General features: G+C 48.9%; 1 protein-coding gene across 7 annotated transcripts in view; it reads left to right on the top strand.

Moving 5' to 3' along the window:
• The window catches only part of HDAC8 (histone deacetylase 8), a 645,099-nt gene that overhangs the window by 391,178 nt on the left and 235,635 nt on the right, over window positions 1-18,286 (top strand). For all 7 annotated transcript variants that reach the window (XM_068248048.1, XM_068248047.1, XM_068248043.1 and 4 more), the window contains one exon: window positions 10,249-10,343. In XM_068248048.1, coding sequence (XP_068104149.1) covers window positions 10,249-10,343 — 95 coding nt within the window. The remainder of the gene's footprint in view (window positions 1-10,248; window positions 10,344-18,286) is intronic.

The raw sequence follows: 18,286 nt of genomic DNA on the forward strand, positions 1-18,286 counted from the left end.
CAGCACAGATGACGCAGCCCTCCTGGCTTTTTTTTCCTCAACTGCCACTACCCAGAAGGCTGTGCTTCCTAAAACTAATTAATATGCAGTCGCGGATCTGTAGTCTCAGGGGGGCGGGGCTAATGTCTTAAAGCTGCAATAACACTGACTATGTGCATTTTTTTTCTGGAAAGAGCAGGTTTTCCCTGATAAAGTGAATGTGGGCTACACACTGGCATTGACTTGATTTTGACCTTACAGTACCTCTTTAATACAAGCGTGTTATGAGTAGGTAGTACAGGCAGTCACAGCCACAATAATGCATATACTCGCATATAGGCCGAATTTCTTCAGCACAAAAAATGTGCTGAAAAGTCACCCCCTCAACCTATATGCGAGTCACCAACTTGCTGAGCCTGTGGTGACTGATGTGCAGACTGACCTGCTCCTGCCTGGAGGAGATTGACTCTGCAGAGCGGCTGATCGGTGGATGACATGCTGAGCGGGGCTTGCAGTAGATGACTGGAGCCTGCGGAATGGGGGCGCACTGTGGATCCAGAGCGTGCCTGTACTTCTGTGCAGTGGATGGCTGAAGGGGATCGCACAGAGAACAGCTGATTAGCAGTGATCGGATGCTGGGGTGAGAGAAGAGCTGAAGAGACAGATAGCCAGAAGTCTCACAGCAGGAGCGCTTCTCTGTGTACATAATCTTGTGCTTTCTGCTGTGTCTGCAAGATTGTGAACCGATTGGCTATTTACTCCACACAGCCAGCCAATGTAAGGATGTGACAGCACAGCACTTCCAGCGCATTATTTGAAATGGCAGAAGGCATCCCTGCTTTGTGTTTCGGTCTATTGTCTGCAGCCTTCCTCCTGTGTCCCTCCAGTGCTGAGTTCTCCCTCCCAGCCTCCTGCCTATTGATGAAGCCAGATGGGACAGGGACATTGGGTAGACAACAGCAGACACCATACCTCCCAACTTTTTGAGATGAGAAAAAGGGACACTTAAGCCACGCCCCTGCCATGCCCTCACCACGCCTCTAGTCACGCATACCATAAAGATTTCATACGAAAAATATGTTGTTTTATAATTCAAACCACATTGGTCCTTTCTATCCTGGTTCAATTTCCTTCATAGTAACATTTTAAAATTAGTAATACATCAATTTAAAGGTTGGGAATAAAGTTTAGAGTCAATCAATCACATTTTTAGTATAGAAATACCTATATTTACATAGAAAGAGGGACAAAGTCCTGAAAGAGGGACAAATAAGGGAGAAAGAAGGACAGAGGGACAGGGCTCCCAAAAAGGGACTGTCCCTCCAAAAAAGGGACAGTTGGGAGCTATGCAGACACTGACATTCTTCTAGGTAAGATGACACCTCTGTGCTTCTCCTCTTCATTTATTTCTTCAGCCTTGCACTGGCCAGGTCAGTTTACATTATACTGGCTAGTCCTGTTTACATAAGCCTGGCAAGTCTTGTTTACATTACCCCTGCATCTCTCTGCAGCTTGGATGTAACCCTTTCAATGCTGGTTTTAGCTGATTTAGCTTGCCTTGCAGCACTGGCACTTTGTGGGTAACTACATAGCCCTCAACCGTCCCGGATTGGTCGGGATTCTCCCGATTTGGGGGGGCCCTCCCGCTATCCCGGGCCCCCCCTCTTGAATCCCGGCCGGCTAAAGGAAGAGAAGAGGTGGAAAACTGATCGAGGCTCCAGCCGCTGTACTGAGGTATGCGGGAGCCTGCTTCACTCCTCCCTCCCTCTCTCTGAATACCCCCCTATGTTTGTCTGTGTCCCCCCCTCCTGTAGGCAGAGTGAGCGCAGCGGAGCGGGCAGTCGGGTCCTCTTACCGCTGATGCATGCGTACTGACACCGGACTTCCATGTGCTTCCTGTGACGTCATAGTAAACAGGAAGCACATGGAGGTCCGGTGCCAGTACGCGTGCATCAGCGGTAAAAGGACCCGACTGCCCGCTCCGCTGCGCTCACTCTGCCTACAGGAGGGGGGGGGGACACAGACATACATAGGGGGGTATTCAGAGAAAGGGAGGGAAGAAGTAGTGAAGCTCCCGCATCCCTCATTACCGCGGCCGGATCAGTTCTTCACCTCTTCTCTGCCCAGGCAACCTTTCCCCCCCCCAACCTAAAAGTGGCACCCTCCTCCGCACCCATGGGCATTCCCCCTTCCACCCTCCTCCCCAGGTGTCAGTGCACCTTGGCCCCTGCACCCTTCCCAGGCACCCAGTCCCTGCCCCCTGTCCCTGCACCAGGCACCCTGCACCCAGGCCCCTGCACCTGGCACCCTGTACCCTTCCCCAGGCACCCAGTCCCTGCCCCCTGCACCAGGCACCCTGCACCCATCCCCAGGCACCTGGCCCCCTGTACCCTTCCCCAGGTACCCAGTCCCTGCACCAGGCACCCTGCACCCATCACCTGGCACCCTGTACCCTTCCCCAGGCACCCAGTCCCTGCACCAGGCACCCTGCACCCTTTCCCAGGCACCCTGCACCAGGCACCCTGTATCCTTCCCCAGGAACCCTGCACCCTTCCCCAGGCACCCTGGCCTCTGCACCCTTCCCCAGGCACCCTGTCCCAGGCACCCAGTCTCTGTCCCAGGCACCCAGTCCCTGTCCCAGGCACCCAGTCCCTGTCCCCGGCACCCAGTCCCTGGCCCACTGTCCCTGCACCAGGCACCCTGCTCCCAGGCACCTGGCCCCTGCACCTGGCACCCTGTACCCTTCCCCAGGCACCCAGTCCCTGCACCAGGCACCCTGCACCCATCCCCTGGCACCCTGTACCCTTCCCCAGGCACCCAGTCCCTGCACCAGGCACCCTGCACCCATCCCCAGGCACCTGGCACCCTGTACCCTTTCCCAGGCACCCAGTCCCTGCCCCCTGTCCCTGCACCAGGCACCCTGCACCCATCACCTAGCACCCTGTACCCTTCCCCAGGCACCCAGTCCCTGCCCCCTGCACCAGACACCCTGCACCCTTTCCCAGGCCCCCTGCCCCCTGTACCAGTCACCCTGCTCCAGGCACCCTGCACCCTTCCCCAGGCACCTGGCCCGTGCACCAGGCACCCTGCCCCAGGCACCCTGTATCCTTCCCCAGGAACCCTGCACCCTTCCCCAGGCACCCTGGCCTCTGCACCCTTCCCCAGGCACCCAGTCCCTGTCCCAGGCACCCAGTCCCTGCCCCCTGTCCCAGGCACCTAGTCCCTGCACCAGGCACCCTGCTCCCAGGCTTCTGGCCCCTGCACCTGGCACCCTGTACCCTTCCCCAGGCACCCAGTCCCTGCCCCCTGTCCCTGCACCAGGCACCCTGCACCCATCCCCAGGCACCTGGCCCCTGCACCTGGCACCCTGTACCCTTCCCCAGGCAACCCTGTCCCTGCACCAGGCACCCTGCACCCATCACCTGGCACCCTGTACCCTTCCCCAGGCACCCAGTCCCTGCACCAGGCACCCAGTCCCTGCACCAGGCACCCTGCATCCTTTCCCAGGCACCCTGCCCCCTGTACCAGTCACCCTGCTCCAGGCACCCTGCACCAGGCACCCTGTATCCTTCCTCAGGAACCCTGCACCCTTCCCCAGGCACTCTGGCCGCTGCACCCTTCCCCAGGCACTCTGGCCTCTGCACCCTTCCCCAGGCATCCTGGCCTCTGCACCCTGCTCCAGGCACCCTGCACCCTTCCCCAGGCACCCTGTCCCAGGCACCCCGTCCCTGCCCCCTGTCCTAGGCACCCAGTCCCTGTCCCAGGCACCCAGTCCCTGCCCCCTGAGCGTCACCCTCCCTGCCTCTGAGTGTCACCCTCCTCTCTGCCCACTGGCACTCTCCTCTCTGCCCACTCGCACCCGCCTCCTCTCCACTCACACCCTCCTCCTTCCCACTGGCACTTTCCGCCCCCACCCACTGGCACCTTCCTTTCCACCCAGTGTCACCCTCTCCCACTCACTGGCACCCTCCCCCGCACACTCCCTCCCATTGTCACCCTCTTGCAAAAGCAGGGGTGTGGCTTAAGGCTGCACAGGGGGCGTGGCTTAAGTGTCCCTCTTTCACATCTTCAAATGTTGGGAGGTATGGGTAACTACCATGCATATATGCACATATCGTGCATATATGTACATTGATATGTTGACCATCTATCTGAGACAAGCTTATGCACTTTGGGTTCAACTGGAGAAAGGTTCTATATAAATGTTTTGTTTGTTTTTAACCTCAAAAGCACTGAGCAATTTACCTTAACTGAACTTAATGTGACCTCAGAAACGAAAGAAAAGAACTGCTTACCCGGCATAAGGTAGAGGAGCGTGGCGTCCTCCATCGATTTTGCCAGTCTCCCGGCTTGTTCAGGAGGCATGTCCGCAGAGCAAGCGGTCAGTGCTATTTGTCCGTCCGCTGTCAATCACAACAGCCAATGCGGCCACAACCAACCCCACCCCCGGCCCAATCGAGAGTCAGGGTGGGACGGGCAGACACGACGGCCGCGCCAACCAATAGCACGCCTGACGCGTCCTCCAAGCCCCATCCCCCCACACGACGGTAAGGGGAGGGTGCGGGAGAGGCCAAAAATCACCTGCCGCAAGTGTTGAGCCAAAATTTGTATAATTTTGTGTTTTTGTAATTACGGACGCAAACTTTGCCACTATGTCACGAATTTGTAATTTTGTTATACAGTAATTGCCGTACAGTAATTCAGAATTCCGTTAGCAAAATTTCCATCACGTAATTTTGCGTTTCATCTCTAATTCATGTTTAACGTCAAATTTCGTAATTTAATGTTTTCTATAGAAACCATTATTTTAATTACGAAAATTGGACATAATTTCATTTTTAATAGTAATTATGCAAATTTAAGTAATTACTAAACTCAGGAAAGCCACTCATTGATTGGAATTACTGATAATGCAAAGGCCCCTGCACGTGCTGTCGCTTTAAATGTATCAGGAGGATCTACCTGCAGCCACTTCTAAAGCTACGTACACACATACGACAACGATCGTTCGTTGTGAACGACGAACAAACTTTTAATTGACGAAAGAACGACCTAAGTAAAGTTAGCTTTTAAAGGTGTGTAGCGATCTTATCGTTAGAACGAACGTTGCATCACGTAAAGCAACTATTGCGCTTGCGCATAAAAATGAAAAGTTCCATGGAGAAATAGCGAAATGCGCATGTCAAGCCTAGTACGAACGATCGTTTTCCAACGATGTACTACTTTTGCAAACGATCGTTGTTGCAAAAAACCCGCCAAGCTAGATCGTTCGTTTTTAACGATCTAGCTCGTCCGTCGTTAGACTTATTGGTCGTTGGCTGCTTTTTTTAAACGATCGTCGTTTGAAATGATCGGGGAACGATAGTTTCAAACGACTATAATCGCATGTGAGTATGCATCTTAAGACAGGTGCTCTTTGTAAAGGTGCACTTAGCGGTCATGCATGCTGAGACACTTGGTTTTGGGCCTTGCAATATCTGATAATGCAAAGGTCCCTGCACGTGTTGTCACTTTAAATGTATCAGGAGGCTCTAGACTGGAACCCTATTTCAAGAACGGCCAATTGCACGTTAAACACAAAATTTCACGAACACAAAAGATTTGTTTCCATTACGAGAACGATTGTTATTATGAAAAAACAATCATAATTACGAAATTCTGCATAAACGTACAATTTTGCATAATTTATTGAAATTACGAATTTTCTAATACGGCCATAATCTTAATTTCGCAAATTACGTGAAATTTAGCGTAATCGTAGTTAGGTCATTACGCTCATCACTACCAGCTGCGCATCAACGGAAGGCGGGAACAGAGCACGGACCAAAACTGAAGGTGGACTCTACTCTAAATGCAGAAATATAGACATACATACATCCAAGTGTATGCCAATACAAATCAACATCAATAAGTCAAGAATAGGGGTAGCAGTTATATACATCAGTGACCATATTTATTAACTAGTACAGTGTTTCTCAACATTTTATTGGCATGTACCCCTTTTAAAACCATATACTCACGAAGTACCCCCTAGCAAAGTAAACATTATCACAAGTACCCCTTGACAAAAATATATTTAATCGTAGTACATTATAATTGGTTTTAAACCATTTCCAAGCTTTTACTATTGCTTATAATTAGCTAAAATACTAACTTGGCTTTGTTTAAATAAGAATTATCATTTTCTAAAACTCTAAATTTGTTATTCTTGGTTAAGTATATCAAGCCCGAGTACCCCCTGGAACCCTCAGAAGTACCCCCTGGGGTACGCGTACCACACGTTGAGAAACTATGAACTAGTAGACCTAAGCCCGTTTAAAAACGGGCTCTAGGTCACCTGCTGCCGCGCGCGAATGCTGCCAGCTCACCCGCCGCACACCCGGCCACCCGCTCACACGCCGCCCGCTCGGATCCCTGGCCCCGTCCCCAGCCTCCTGTCTCTGGGTCTGTGCTGTGCACATGCGCAGTAGCAAAACGCACGGACAATGCTACACAGAGACAGAAGGCACACGCAGGGACACAGGGGTTTTATTATAGAGGATGGTGAGGTGCCCAGTTACCCACCCAAATTTCCTTTAGTGGTATACTGCCTCAAAACCCGGGTGCAAAACCGCTCCCCTAACCAAGCATATAAACATAATCTTAAAATAAACTGATTATGAAGTTGGTCGTAGTCCCAGGTGAGAACAATGACCCCTCCGCCCCCAGGCAACACATCGAGAGCACAGATGCACGTAGACACAATATCAAGAGGCAGAATATAGACTAATCATAATTCCATTCACAATGGTAGGAATGGGACAAAACTAGTGTTCTCATTTAAGCCAGGGGGGTTTAGTGGCATTTAATTAAAAAATCCATCTATATTCTCTCTGCAGGAGTGGACAGTCCATGTCACCTCCTCTAATGGAGCCATGTATACAGTCTAAACCTGTAAAACGTATTAGCCCAGTTTGACACCCATGGGCAGTTTTATAGTGTCTGGCGACCGGAGTGAGATTGGTGGAACTCTATACAATACAATATACAATACAATACAATAACCTTTCTATAGCGCTTTTCTCCGATAGGACTCAAAGCGCTTAGGCTCTCTCAGATTCAGTAGTTGGTAGTAGGATGAAGTATTCACACAATTCAAAACTCCTTGTATTTACACAACAAAAGTTATATTTCTGCAAATGCCAAACTGAACAGGTGGGTTTTCAGTCTGGATTTAAACACGTCTAGGGATGGAGCTGTCCTGATCTGCCGAGGTAAGGAGTTCCAAAATGTAGGAGCAGCATGACAGAAGGCTCTGGAACCAAAAGTTTCCAAGTGGACTCTGAGTATGACTACTGTAGATTATTAGAACCTGTGGATCTGAGATTGCAGGGATTGCTACGCAACTGTAACATTTCTTTCATGTATTCAGGGCCCAGATTATTTAGTGATTTAAATGTCAGGAGGCTGATCTTGAATAGGACCCTCCATTTTATAGGTAGCCAGTGAAGGGAATGCAGGACTGGCATTATGTGGCAGTGACGGGGTTGGTTGGTGAACAGTCTGGCAGCAGTATTCTGTATCAGCTCTAGGCGGTACAAGTCCTTTTTTGGAAGGCCAGTGTAAAGAGCATTGCAGTAGTCCAGTCAGGATGTAATGAAGGCATGAACTAAGGTTGGCAGATCTTCTGGGGGGATGAGGTGCTTGATTTTTGTGATGTTCTTCAGGTGAAAATAGGATGATTTCACCACAGCAGAGATGTGAGTTCTGAAGTTTAAATCCCCATCTCTGGCTCTTTATACTGGTTATATGTTGAGAGATCCTTGATCTGAAATCACGTTTTGTTTTACCAATATAGAATGCGCCACAAGGGCATAACAATAAGTAAACCACAAGAATAGTGCCACAGTTCAAAAAATTAGGCAAAGTCCACTCTCTCCCATCTGGAAACCTGACCATCCTCCCTATCTGCATATAGCGGCACATAGTGCACCCTCCACATGTATAAGTACCTGTAACTGCAATGTTTGTGTGATGATTCAGGGTCAACAAAATGACTGCTGACTAGATGGTCTCGTAAAGAGGGGGCACGACGAAACCAAAACTGGTTTCTCAGGAACCATAGTTCTCAATTTGGTATCATTGGTAAGTATATGCCAATGTTTTTCTACAATCTCCCGATGCTGCGCTGAAATTTTGGTACAGAAACGCATTGTGTGATCCCGGTTGCGTCTCTGTTGTGGGACCAGTTGTTGTCTAAGCAAAAGAGCTTATCATCTTTGCAAAATTTGGCCGCTTTATAAGTCGCTTTGTGGGCACTCTGTGCGGAGCTGCTGTCTCACACGTCTGACATCCGTGAGCAGCGGACACGCCCCCCAGCAAAAGAGCTTATCTGAGCTCCATGACTTTCGAAGTCGCAGAGAGCTCTGTCTTCTGAACCTTATTATCTCAAGTGTGTGTCACTGTATTTTTTTTTTCTGCAAAGTTCAAATGTTCATAAGCCTGCACTGTCAAATCATTTAGAATGCTGAGTGTAGTATGTAAATTGTAAATATTAGAGAATGATGCAATGTTATAAAAAATATATGTGCCTGTATATATAACTGAAAACAAAAATATGAGACCATTTTCTTTGCTACTAATGTTCTATTAATTATCCGTACTACACAACCAATTCATTATATCATTTTTTTTTCGATTCAGTGTCACGTTAAATCCTGTTTTTGCATACAAGCTGTTGGAACAGTCAGCTATATACATGCAACAACAAAAAGGATACATAGAATTTTTTAAAGGCATAAATACATGTCATTAAAATGCCTTAATGACATGTATTTATGCCTCCAAAAACATCTATGTATCCCCTTTTGATGTTGCATGTACATAGCTGTCTGCAAACAGGATTTAAGTCTGACAAAGGCTGCACAGCTGAAAGCTTGCTTACCGTATATACCCGCATATAAGCCGACCCGCATATAAGCCGACCCACCAACTTTTCAGGAAAAAATGATTGACCCCCATATAAGCCGGGGGTAGGAAATGCTGGATTGGTGCAGGCCGCGTGATCCCCCCAGTATGTCCCAGTATAGCTAGTATAGTGCCCAGTATGGGTAGGTAGTGCCTCAGTATAGCTAGTAAAATGCCCAGTATAGCTAGTATAGTGCCCAGTATGGGTAGGTAGTGCCCCAGTATAGCTAGTATAGTGCCCAGTATGGTTAAGTAGTGCCCCAGTATAGCTAGTAAAGTGCATAGTATAGCTAGTATAGTGCCCAGTATAGGTAGGTAGTGTCCAGTATAGCTAGTATAGTGCCCAGTATGGGTAGGTAGTGCCCCAGTATAGCTAGTAAAGTGCACAGTATAGCTACTATAGTGCCCATTATAGCTTGTATAGTGCCCAGTATAGTGCCCAGTATGGGTAGGCAGTGCCCAGTATAGCTAGTATAGTGCCCAGTATGGGTAAGTAGTCCCCCAGTATAGCTAGTAAAGTGCACAGTATAGCTACTATAGTGCCCATTATAGCTAGTATAGTGCCCAGTATGGGTAGGTAGTGCCCTAGTATAGCTAGTAAAGTGCCCAGTATAGCTAGTATAGTGCCCAGTATAGCTAGTAAAGTGCCCCAGTATAGCTAGTATAGTGCCCAGTATAGCTAGTATAGTGCCCCAGTATAGCTAGTATAGTGCCCCAGTATAGCTAGTATAGTGCCCAGTATAGCTAGTATAGTGCCCATTATAGCTAGTACGAGGCAGGGGGCAGGAAAGAGCGCGGCTTCCTGTAACGGCGATGTGTATCGCCGTTACCAGGGGAACCGCTCTTTCCTGCCCCCTGCCTCGTCACAGCAGCACACCGGTATTACGCATGGAGATTGGAGAGGGGAACCCGGGTTAGAAGAAGCGGCCACTGGCAGTCTGAGCAGGTAATAGTAGCAGCGGCGGCCGCGGGGGGGGGGGGGGGGGGGGGCACGGACCACCACCACAAACAGGACTCGCATACAGGCCGACCCCCCAACTTTTGGTCCCCTTTTTGGGGGTCAAAAATTCGGCTTGTATGCAAGTATATACGGTACTCTTATTCTTTTAAGTTAGCCAATAAACAAAATCCTGACGCAAAACTTCTTGCTTTTACTGATGTCAAACATGGTACAATACTCTACTATTGACTTATGCAAGTTGCAAAAATTATATGCTGCATACCATTGTTAGCAATGCTCCTTTTAACTTATGTGAACTCTAATATATTTAACTACACTTTGTATAAAAAAAAAAAATAAAAAAAAAAATGTCTCTTTTAAAGGTGGTTACAATCTTCCCAACACTGCTCGCTGCTGGACGTATTTGACTGCAGTAATCCTAGGACGCATATTATCTTCTGAAATCCCAGACCATGAGGTATACAATTTATATTAATAGTGTGGCATTAATAGTCTATGATATCTGCAGATCCTCATACACATCTTGTTTAACAGACATTCATGTGCAGATCATCTGCAGATCACATCCACCAGGATGGATTTTCAGATCTGCAGATGATTGTCAGATATTCAGATGAAGCAGTGGCGTAGCTACAAACCTCTGGGCCCCGACGCGGAATCTGGATGTGCCCCCCCCCCCCCCCGGCAACAACCCCCCCACAACACCCGACGCACACACATATTCGAATCCCTATAGCTGTGCATGGCATGGCTATATCAATTCAGCTTTGCAGCAGCATGGGTGCCACGTTCAATTTGCAGACATACGCAGCACCCAGAGGAAATAGGGCAATTATTAGCAAGATGCCTTTAATTAGATAGATTACTATCAGTATAGGCATAGAATAAAGATGCATACACACATTCAATTTTGATTGGTTAATCACTGACCAATCTTACCACTGCATGTAGTATGAGGGCCAAGAGACTTTGAATACTGTGAACAGAGCTGGGCTCTCATAATACCTAGAAGTAGTAAAATTGGCTATTCAAAATTGTATGTGTGTACCAGGCTTTACAGCTAATACTGTACATACAATACAGCTGGTTTACAATCAGTACAGGCACAGAGCGACACCTTATACTGTACATACTGAAGGTAACAGATCAGCACACACTGCAGCTAGTTTTCAATCAGTACAGGCACAGAGTAACAGCTTATACTGTACACGCTGGAGGTAGCAGAGATCAGCACACACTGCCGCTAGTTTACTAACAGTACAGGAACAGAACAACAGCTTAAACTGTACACGCTGGGGGTAGCAGAGATCAGCACACACTGCCGCTAGTTTACTAGCAGTACAGGAACAGAATAACAGCTTATACTGTACACATTGAAAGTAGCAGAGATCAGCCCGAACCTAGTGCTGGGAATACACGGCTCGATTCTGAGCTGATAAGATGGCTCGATAGATAATTTCCGACACGTCCGATCATTTTGCCGCTCGATTCTGCATTGGGGACAATGGAAAAAGATAAGAGCCCCAGAATCAACCCGTGTATTCCCAGCATAAGGCCCGGCTCACACTTACGTTTAAAAACTTTGCCACACACACACACACACACACACACACACACACACACACACACACACACACACACACACACACACACACACACACACACACACACACACACACACACACACACACACACACACACACACACACACACACACACACACACACACACACACACACACACACACTGCTGCCTGACACACGCACGCACACACCTTAGCACTGGGTCACAAAGCTGACTGGTAATACCAATTTGTATTATACAAACATGCCTAATTAAACTCCACACTTAAATAGGATAATAATACAAGTGCTTAACCACTCCAGAATACTAAAAACACTGCAATAAAATGCTACATTATAAAGCATAAATTCCTTGGACAGATTATAGGACCAACACAACAAACATACCCAGGCAATCAGGGGTGAGCCTGGGGTGCCTGGCACCTGGGTACAAGATTTTCTCTGGCGCCTATGGGAGTGGTTAATTTAACCGCGCCCAACCACATAACCACACCCATGTCCTGCCTAATCACACCCACACCTTCCACCTCTTTACGCATGCATGTGGTACCCCATTCCTACCCCTCTTCCATTGGCTTGCTCCTGGCTGGCTTTGGCTGCCTGCAAGTCTGCTAGTCTTTGCACTGACGCAGGCTGAGAGGTTCTGCGAGTGCGACGCAGTCACACACTGCGTATTTATGGCTGCCTGCGGCCACCCTACTCTCGCTCGCTGTCGTCGGCGCCTCCCCCCGCCAAGCCCAAGCTGCCTGTATCCTTCCCGTTGCGCTGTGCAGCCTGCCAGTGTTGCCAACCTTTCATGTTATTTTTTACTGACAAATACCTAAAAATTTACTGACAAAGATTATTTTTTTACTGACAAAATTTCCCCACTAAATGCACATAAGAGACACCGTTTCACCAGTAAATGCACGTAATGACAGACAGCCTTTCATCATAAAATGCACATAATGAGAGACAGCTAGTGAGTGACAGGGAGCCCCTTTAGCTAGTGAGTGACAGGGAGCCCCTTTAGCTAGTGAGTGACAGGGAGCCCCTTTAGCTAGTGAGTGACAGGAAGCCCCTTTAGCTAGTGAGTGACAGGGAGCCCCTTTAGCTAGTGAGTGACATGGACCCCCCCAGCCGCTGCCGCTGCTTTCCCCTTACCTTGCAGGCTGCAGCGTGTCAGACCTCAATCAGCGGGCGACCCGACCAGTAAGAGCGGGCACCGGACGCACCCGTTTTATATATATGGAAGTGATGTTACTTCCGCATATCAGTGCGGGCGCTGGGTCCTAGCGCCCGCACTATTGGTCGCCGCGGCGCCGCCTGATCGAGGTCTGACAGCTAGAGGGAGGGAGGGAGCGGCGACTAGAGCGGGGGGGGCCCGGGTCCTCCAACACACAGCCCCCGGGCCCCTCCCCTGCCTCTTCAGGAGACGGGCCCGGTCGCCACGGCGACCCCTGCGACCGCGGGCCCTACGCCAGTGAGATGAAGTCTGTTAACCTCCCTGCCGGTTATCCCGAGCTCAGCTCGGGGTAACCTGAGCAGGAGGATTTGTCAGGCCCCGCTGGGCCGATTTCAATAATTTTTTTTTCCTACACGCAGCTAGCACTTTGCTAGCTGCGTGTAGTACGCGATCGCCGCCGCTACCCGCCGCGCCGAGCCGCCCCCCCCCCCCCCCTCCCGCCCCAGACCCCTGCGCAGCCTGGCCAATCAGTGCCAGGCAGTGCTGAGGGGCGGATCGGGATTCCCTGTGACATCCATGACGTCGGTGACGTCATCCCGCCCCGTCGCCATGGCGACCGGGGAAGCCCTGCAGGAAATCCCGTTCTGAATGGGATTTCCTGCTTACTCTGATCGCCGAAGGCGATCGGAGTGGGTGGGTGGATGCCGCCGCTCAGCGGCTATCATTCGCTACATGATTTAAAAAAAAATACAATTAAAAAAAAGTTCTGCGCTGCCTCCTTGCCGGCGTTAATTAGACCGGCAAGGAGGTTAAACAAAGTGTGTATGAGGATCTGCATATATCATAGACTATAAATGCATTTTGCAGGAATGGATCTTTTGCAGAAACAGATCTTTTGCAGATAATGATCTTTTGAATGTGTATGGGCATCTTTGTGTAGAGCATACTGCAAAGATTTTTATCTGATGGGGAGTTCAGCTCAATAGAATAGACTGTGTAGGTGTGGCTCTCGTACTACATGGAAGGGGGTAAAATTGGTCTGATATCTTTCATTTATCTTTCAAGTGCGTATGTAGCATTAGAGTTTTTCTTAAAACTTCAAAGGACCTCTGTCATGCTCCAGCAAGATGAAGTTTAAATATGCTATTTTATTTAATCAAATGGAAATGGAAGACTGTTATGTTTAAACATGCTGCATGTAAAAGATGTAAAAGTGCACCTATTGTGTTTTGAACTTAAAGCCATACTACATAGTTATTGAGATTGAAAAAAAAAAAAAACATGGGTCAATCATGTTTAATCATGTGAAGCTCACTACACCTCAATCCAGAGAGCCACAAGGGCAGAAATGCCCTGGTGAGATCAAGGTTTCACCTTTCCACACCTAACATAGCTGTGAATGCCTTTCAAGGCATCAAAAGCATCCAAATCCCTTTTAAATACAAGTATGGAATTTGCAATAGCTACTTCCTGGGGTAAGATAGTCCACATCGTAACCACCCTTACTGAGAAGCTCTGTAAGGTTTGTAATTCTCTGAGTGCCTGTTGCTTTCTGGCAATGACTTGTGTTGTAAATTTTTAGAGATGGCCCAAACGGTTTGCCGGCGGACAGTTCCCAGCGGATATCAGCTGTTTGCTTCCGCGGCAGGCGGCGAGCACATGACGTGTTCGACACGCCCCCTATACATCATCATTGATCTAAGCCTTGACCCCTTACATCACAGTCAGCAGGCACATGGCAATCAGCCTGCACTCCCTCACAGACCCCCATCCCCCCCCCCCCCCCCCCCATAAAAATGCAGTTGCGCCGGCCATGTTTCTGTTTCCAGCTGCTTTAGTGAGAGGAGGGGAGAGAGCGCATTGCTGAAGTAAAGTTAGCTAGACCTGTTTTGTTGTTCCTTGCTGACTGACTTGCTGTGAAAGCACCCCAAATAGTCCTTTTGAGGGCTGCCAGTGCTACTTCATTGTTTTGCTGTTTTTTTTTTGTTGTTGTTTTTTTTGTGTGTGTGTATGCAGCACTCCACAGCCCACTGACACCCACCCAGAGCTGTGCAGAGTATTACTGTTCACTGCTATTGTTGGCCCATTAAGTTGCAGGCATAGTAACACTCCAGTGCATTAGTTGAGACTGTATTTTGATAGCACTATTGCATTTCTCTATGTGTGACAGTACGCAGCCTACTGATACCCACAGCTGTGCACAGTTGGCCTTTTCAGTTGCAGGCATAGTAGCACCTCCAGTGCATTACTTTAGACTGTATTCTGATAGTACTATTGCATTTCTCTGTGTGTGACACTACACAGTCCATTGATACCCACAACTGTGCATAGTACTACTACTGCTGTTGGCCCATTCAGTTGCAGGCATAGTAGCACCTCCAGAGCATTACTTTAGACTGTATTCTGAAAATAATATTGCATTTCTCTGTGTAGGACACTACAAAGCCCACTGATACCCACAGCTAGAGTTGGGCGAACTGTTAGCGCAACTGCTGCCGAACTGTTCGGCTGCCCAACCTGTCATGTGGCTGTGGCTCTTACTACCTCCGGGTCGCAATGACCCGGAGTAGTACGTCTGCGCTGGCCCGGCGGAGCGCGTCCTAGATCGCGCACCCGTTGCCGGGCACTCTCTGCGCATGTGTGTGACGTCACACACATGCGCAGAGAGTGCCCGGCAACGGGAGCGCGATCTAGGACGCGCTCCGCCGGGCCAGCGCAGACGTACTACTCCGGGTCATTGTGACCCGGAGGTAGTAAGAGCCACAGCCACATGACAGGTTGGGCAGCCGAACAGTTCGGCTGCAGTTGCGCTAACAGTTCGCCCAACTCTACCCACAGCTGTGCACATTACTACTACTGCTGTTGGCCCATTCAGTTTCAGGCACAGTAGTACTACAGTGCATTATTTTTCACTTGTTGCAGGCACAGTACCCAAAATAAAAAAAGACAGGCAGAGGCAGACCACCCCGCAGGGGTCCTTGAGATCGTACTGCTGTGATTTCCTGCAGCCCTGGTAGAATGCCCAGTGTTCAGGGGGCACATACCATCAACACCCAAAATTCAGAGGACGTACAGTAGTTGACTGACTTACACAGCACACCCCATCTTCTACAGCTTCCGCATGGAACCTTGACGCACCATCCTCCTCCTGCTCTGATTCGGGCACCCAACAACAACTTACCACTTGCCCAGCAGCCAAAACCACCACTAGGTTGTGTTGCAGACGGGGAGTCCCCTATCTTCTTTGGAAGTGAGATCCCTGTATCTTTTGGGAAAAAGAAGACTGGGAGCCCAATAGTGTAGTATCGTTAGTACCCTGAGGGTTAGGATTCTTGATAATTGGATACTCACAAGGAAAGGTTGCAGTCCTGCAACCACCGTATATGCCTACAGGAAAATTGGACCGATCCCGCTTGGTCACCCGGGCTGAACTGGAACCGGGCAGTCGCTCTCCTGCGGCCTCTCTACTGGTCAGACGACGCTCAGGGTAGTAGAGGTTGACGCCTTCGGGAGGTGTAGGGTTACTAAAACTGGATTGTGGGGAGGCGCCCAAATAGTATTAGGTAGCTTATAAAACAAAATTAAAAAGAGGTCTCTTACCTCTATTGAAGACTCTCACGGATGGATATTATTATTATTTATTTATAAAGCGCTAACATATTCAGTGGCGCTGTACAATTTAAGGAAACAAACAAGGGATACATAATGATACAGACAATGATATACATCAAATATGAACACTGATACAAAATACAGAACTGCTGATTACAATAGCAAATTTAACATGACTAAAACGTATAAATGTCTAACAGAGTGCAAGCAATTAAATAATAACATTCAATGACACAAAAGGGTGAGAGCCCTGCCCTTGCGAGCTTACAATCTAAAGGAATGGGGTGGAAACAAGAGGTGGGGGATATAGGGAGTCTTTATTAAAAAAAAAAACTGTTATGCTGTAGACAACACGTTTCACGGGATCAAGCCCATTTCCTCAGGTCAATAGAAAACCGATAACCTTTAGAATAGCCGTGTGCTGCGTGGGCGCCGTAGTAAAAAAAAACAACTTTTTTTTGTAACTAGCAGGGGGAGCTCATCACAAGGAGCTAGTGGCACTGTCAGACAGCATGTATAGGCATTTGGGGTCAGCAAGCCAACACGCCCTTCACTGCCTGCTGTTGCCACCACCAGAATGCTGTCATTCCAAAGCTCACCAGTGTGACATTTTTTTTCTTTTTTTGTGTCTGCCTCTGATTACAGCAATGTCAGTCGTGGTCCAACACCCACCTAGGGACAACTGCTTTGCGAAGGTACATGATGTCACATCACAGACACCTATGGGATGAACACATGAGGAAAAGCAGCACACAAACTCAAAGCCACACTCCTCCTGATCCAACATCTTCAGCCACATCAACCTCTGCTGTCCTTGTCCCCTCTCAACCACCTTCCACTCTGCCGCTGTCAGGCTTGCCTGGTCACCTGCTGTGAGTCAGACTGTATGCCCATATGACTGACATACAACCCAGCCCTAACACCTGCAAAAGCTCCTGCCTAATACAAACTACCCTGCAGGCAGATACAGACTGACAGACAGCAATCACCAAACACAGCAATGCAATGCAATCCAATATACTGAATAGTCACTTGAGGCCTGTAGGCTGAAGCAATCCAGATGAAGACAAGGTAACGGAATGGCTGAAGTAATCACTAGACAGATGCAAGGTCAATCAAGCCAGGGTCAATGCAGGCAGCGTTCATGCAAATCCTTTTAACAAGTAACAAGGTACCCAATACAGAAGCGTGGTCAGGTACAAGCCGGGTCGGTAACAAGTATCCAATCTAGAAGAAGCTTAGTCAAGAGACAGGCACAAGTCCTCAGCAAGACAAGCACTTGGTGTGATCGCAATCTCAGCAACAAACCCAGCATAGGCTATCACGGGCGATAACTGAGGGCGCTCACCTTACATTTAAACTAGCATTTTACCAATCAGAACTAAAGGAATCCAAAGTGACCAATCCACACAGTGTGTAAGCAAATCTGCTGACACGCTGTGCGCACACTTGGTCATTGTTTACAGCAGCAGAGCGCATACTGAGAGCGAGTCCGCCGCTTATCCAATGGGAGCTGAGCGCTATGCACTCCAGTGACGTCAGAGACAGGCTGAGACCCAGAGGCTTGCGCCTCAGCGTGGGTCTCGGCGTTCCACCGCCATGAGCGGCCAGTGAATGTTACAGCTGCCTCTCAACTTTAGCAGTTTCTGCTCACCTGCCTACAGTCAGGTGTCTGTCAAGAAAGTTTTTGAGTGGAAGAAGCCAATGTCTGAGTCACCCCCTTGCCCGGCATCTGCCAGCTGGCTTGTCAGAACTGTTAGCCTTCCAGCTTTTACCATACAAGCTGGTGGAGACTGAGGCCTTTAACCACCCTGGCGTTCTATTTATTTGCGCCATGCGGCCGCGGGTGGCTTTTTTAAAATGAGTTTACGTTGGTGTAGCTAGCACTAGGCTAGCTACACTTTCCCCCCAAGTCCCCCGGCACTGTTCCCCCCCCCCCCTCCGATCGCCGCCGGCGATATTTACCTGCCCGCTATTCCGCAATGGCCAAGACTTCCGCAATAGCTTTAGGCGTTGCTATGGTGACGATCGAGCATGACG

Source organism: Hyperolius riggenbachi, chromosome 8 (assembly GCF_040937935.1).
Source record: "Hyperolius riggenbachi isolate aHypRig1 chromosome 8, aHypRig1.pri, whole genome shotgun sequence".
In the NCBI taxonomy this organism is placed as follows: Eukaryota; Metazoa; Chordata; class Amphibia; order Anura; family Hyperoliidae; genus Hyperolius; species Hyperolius riggenbachi.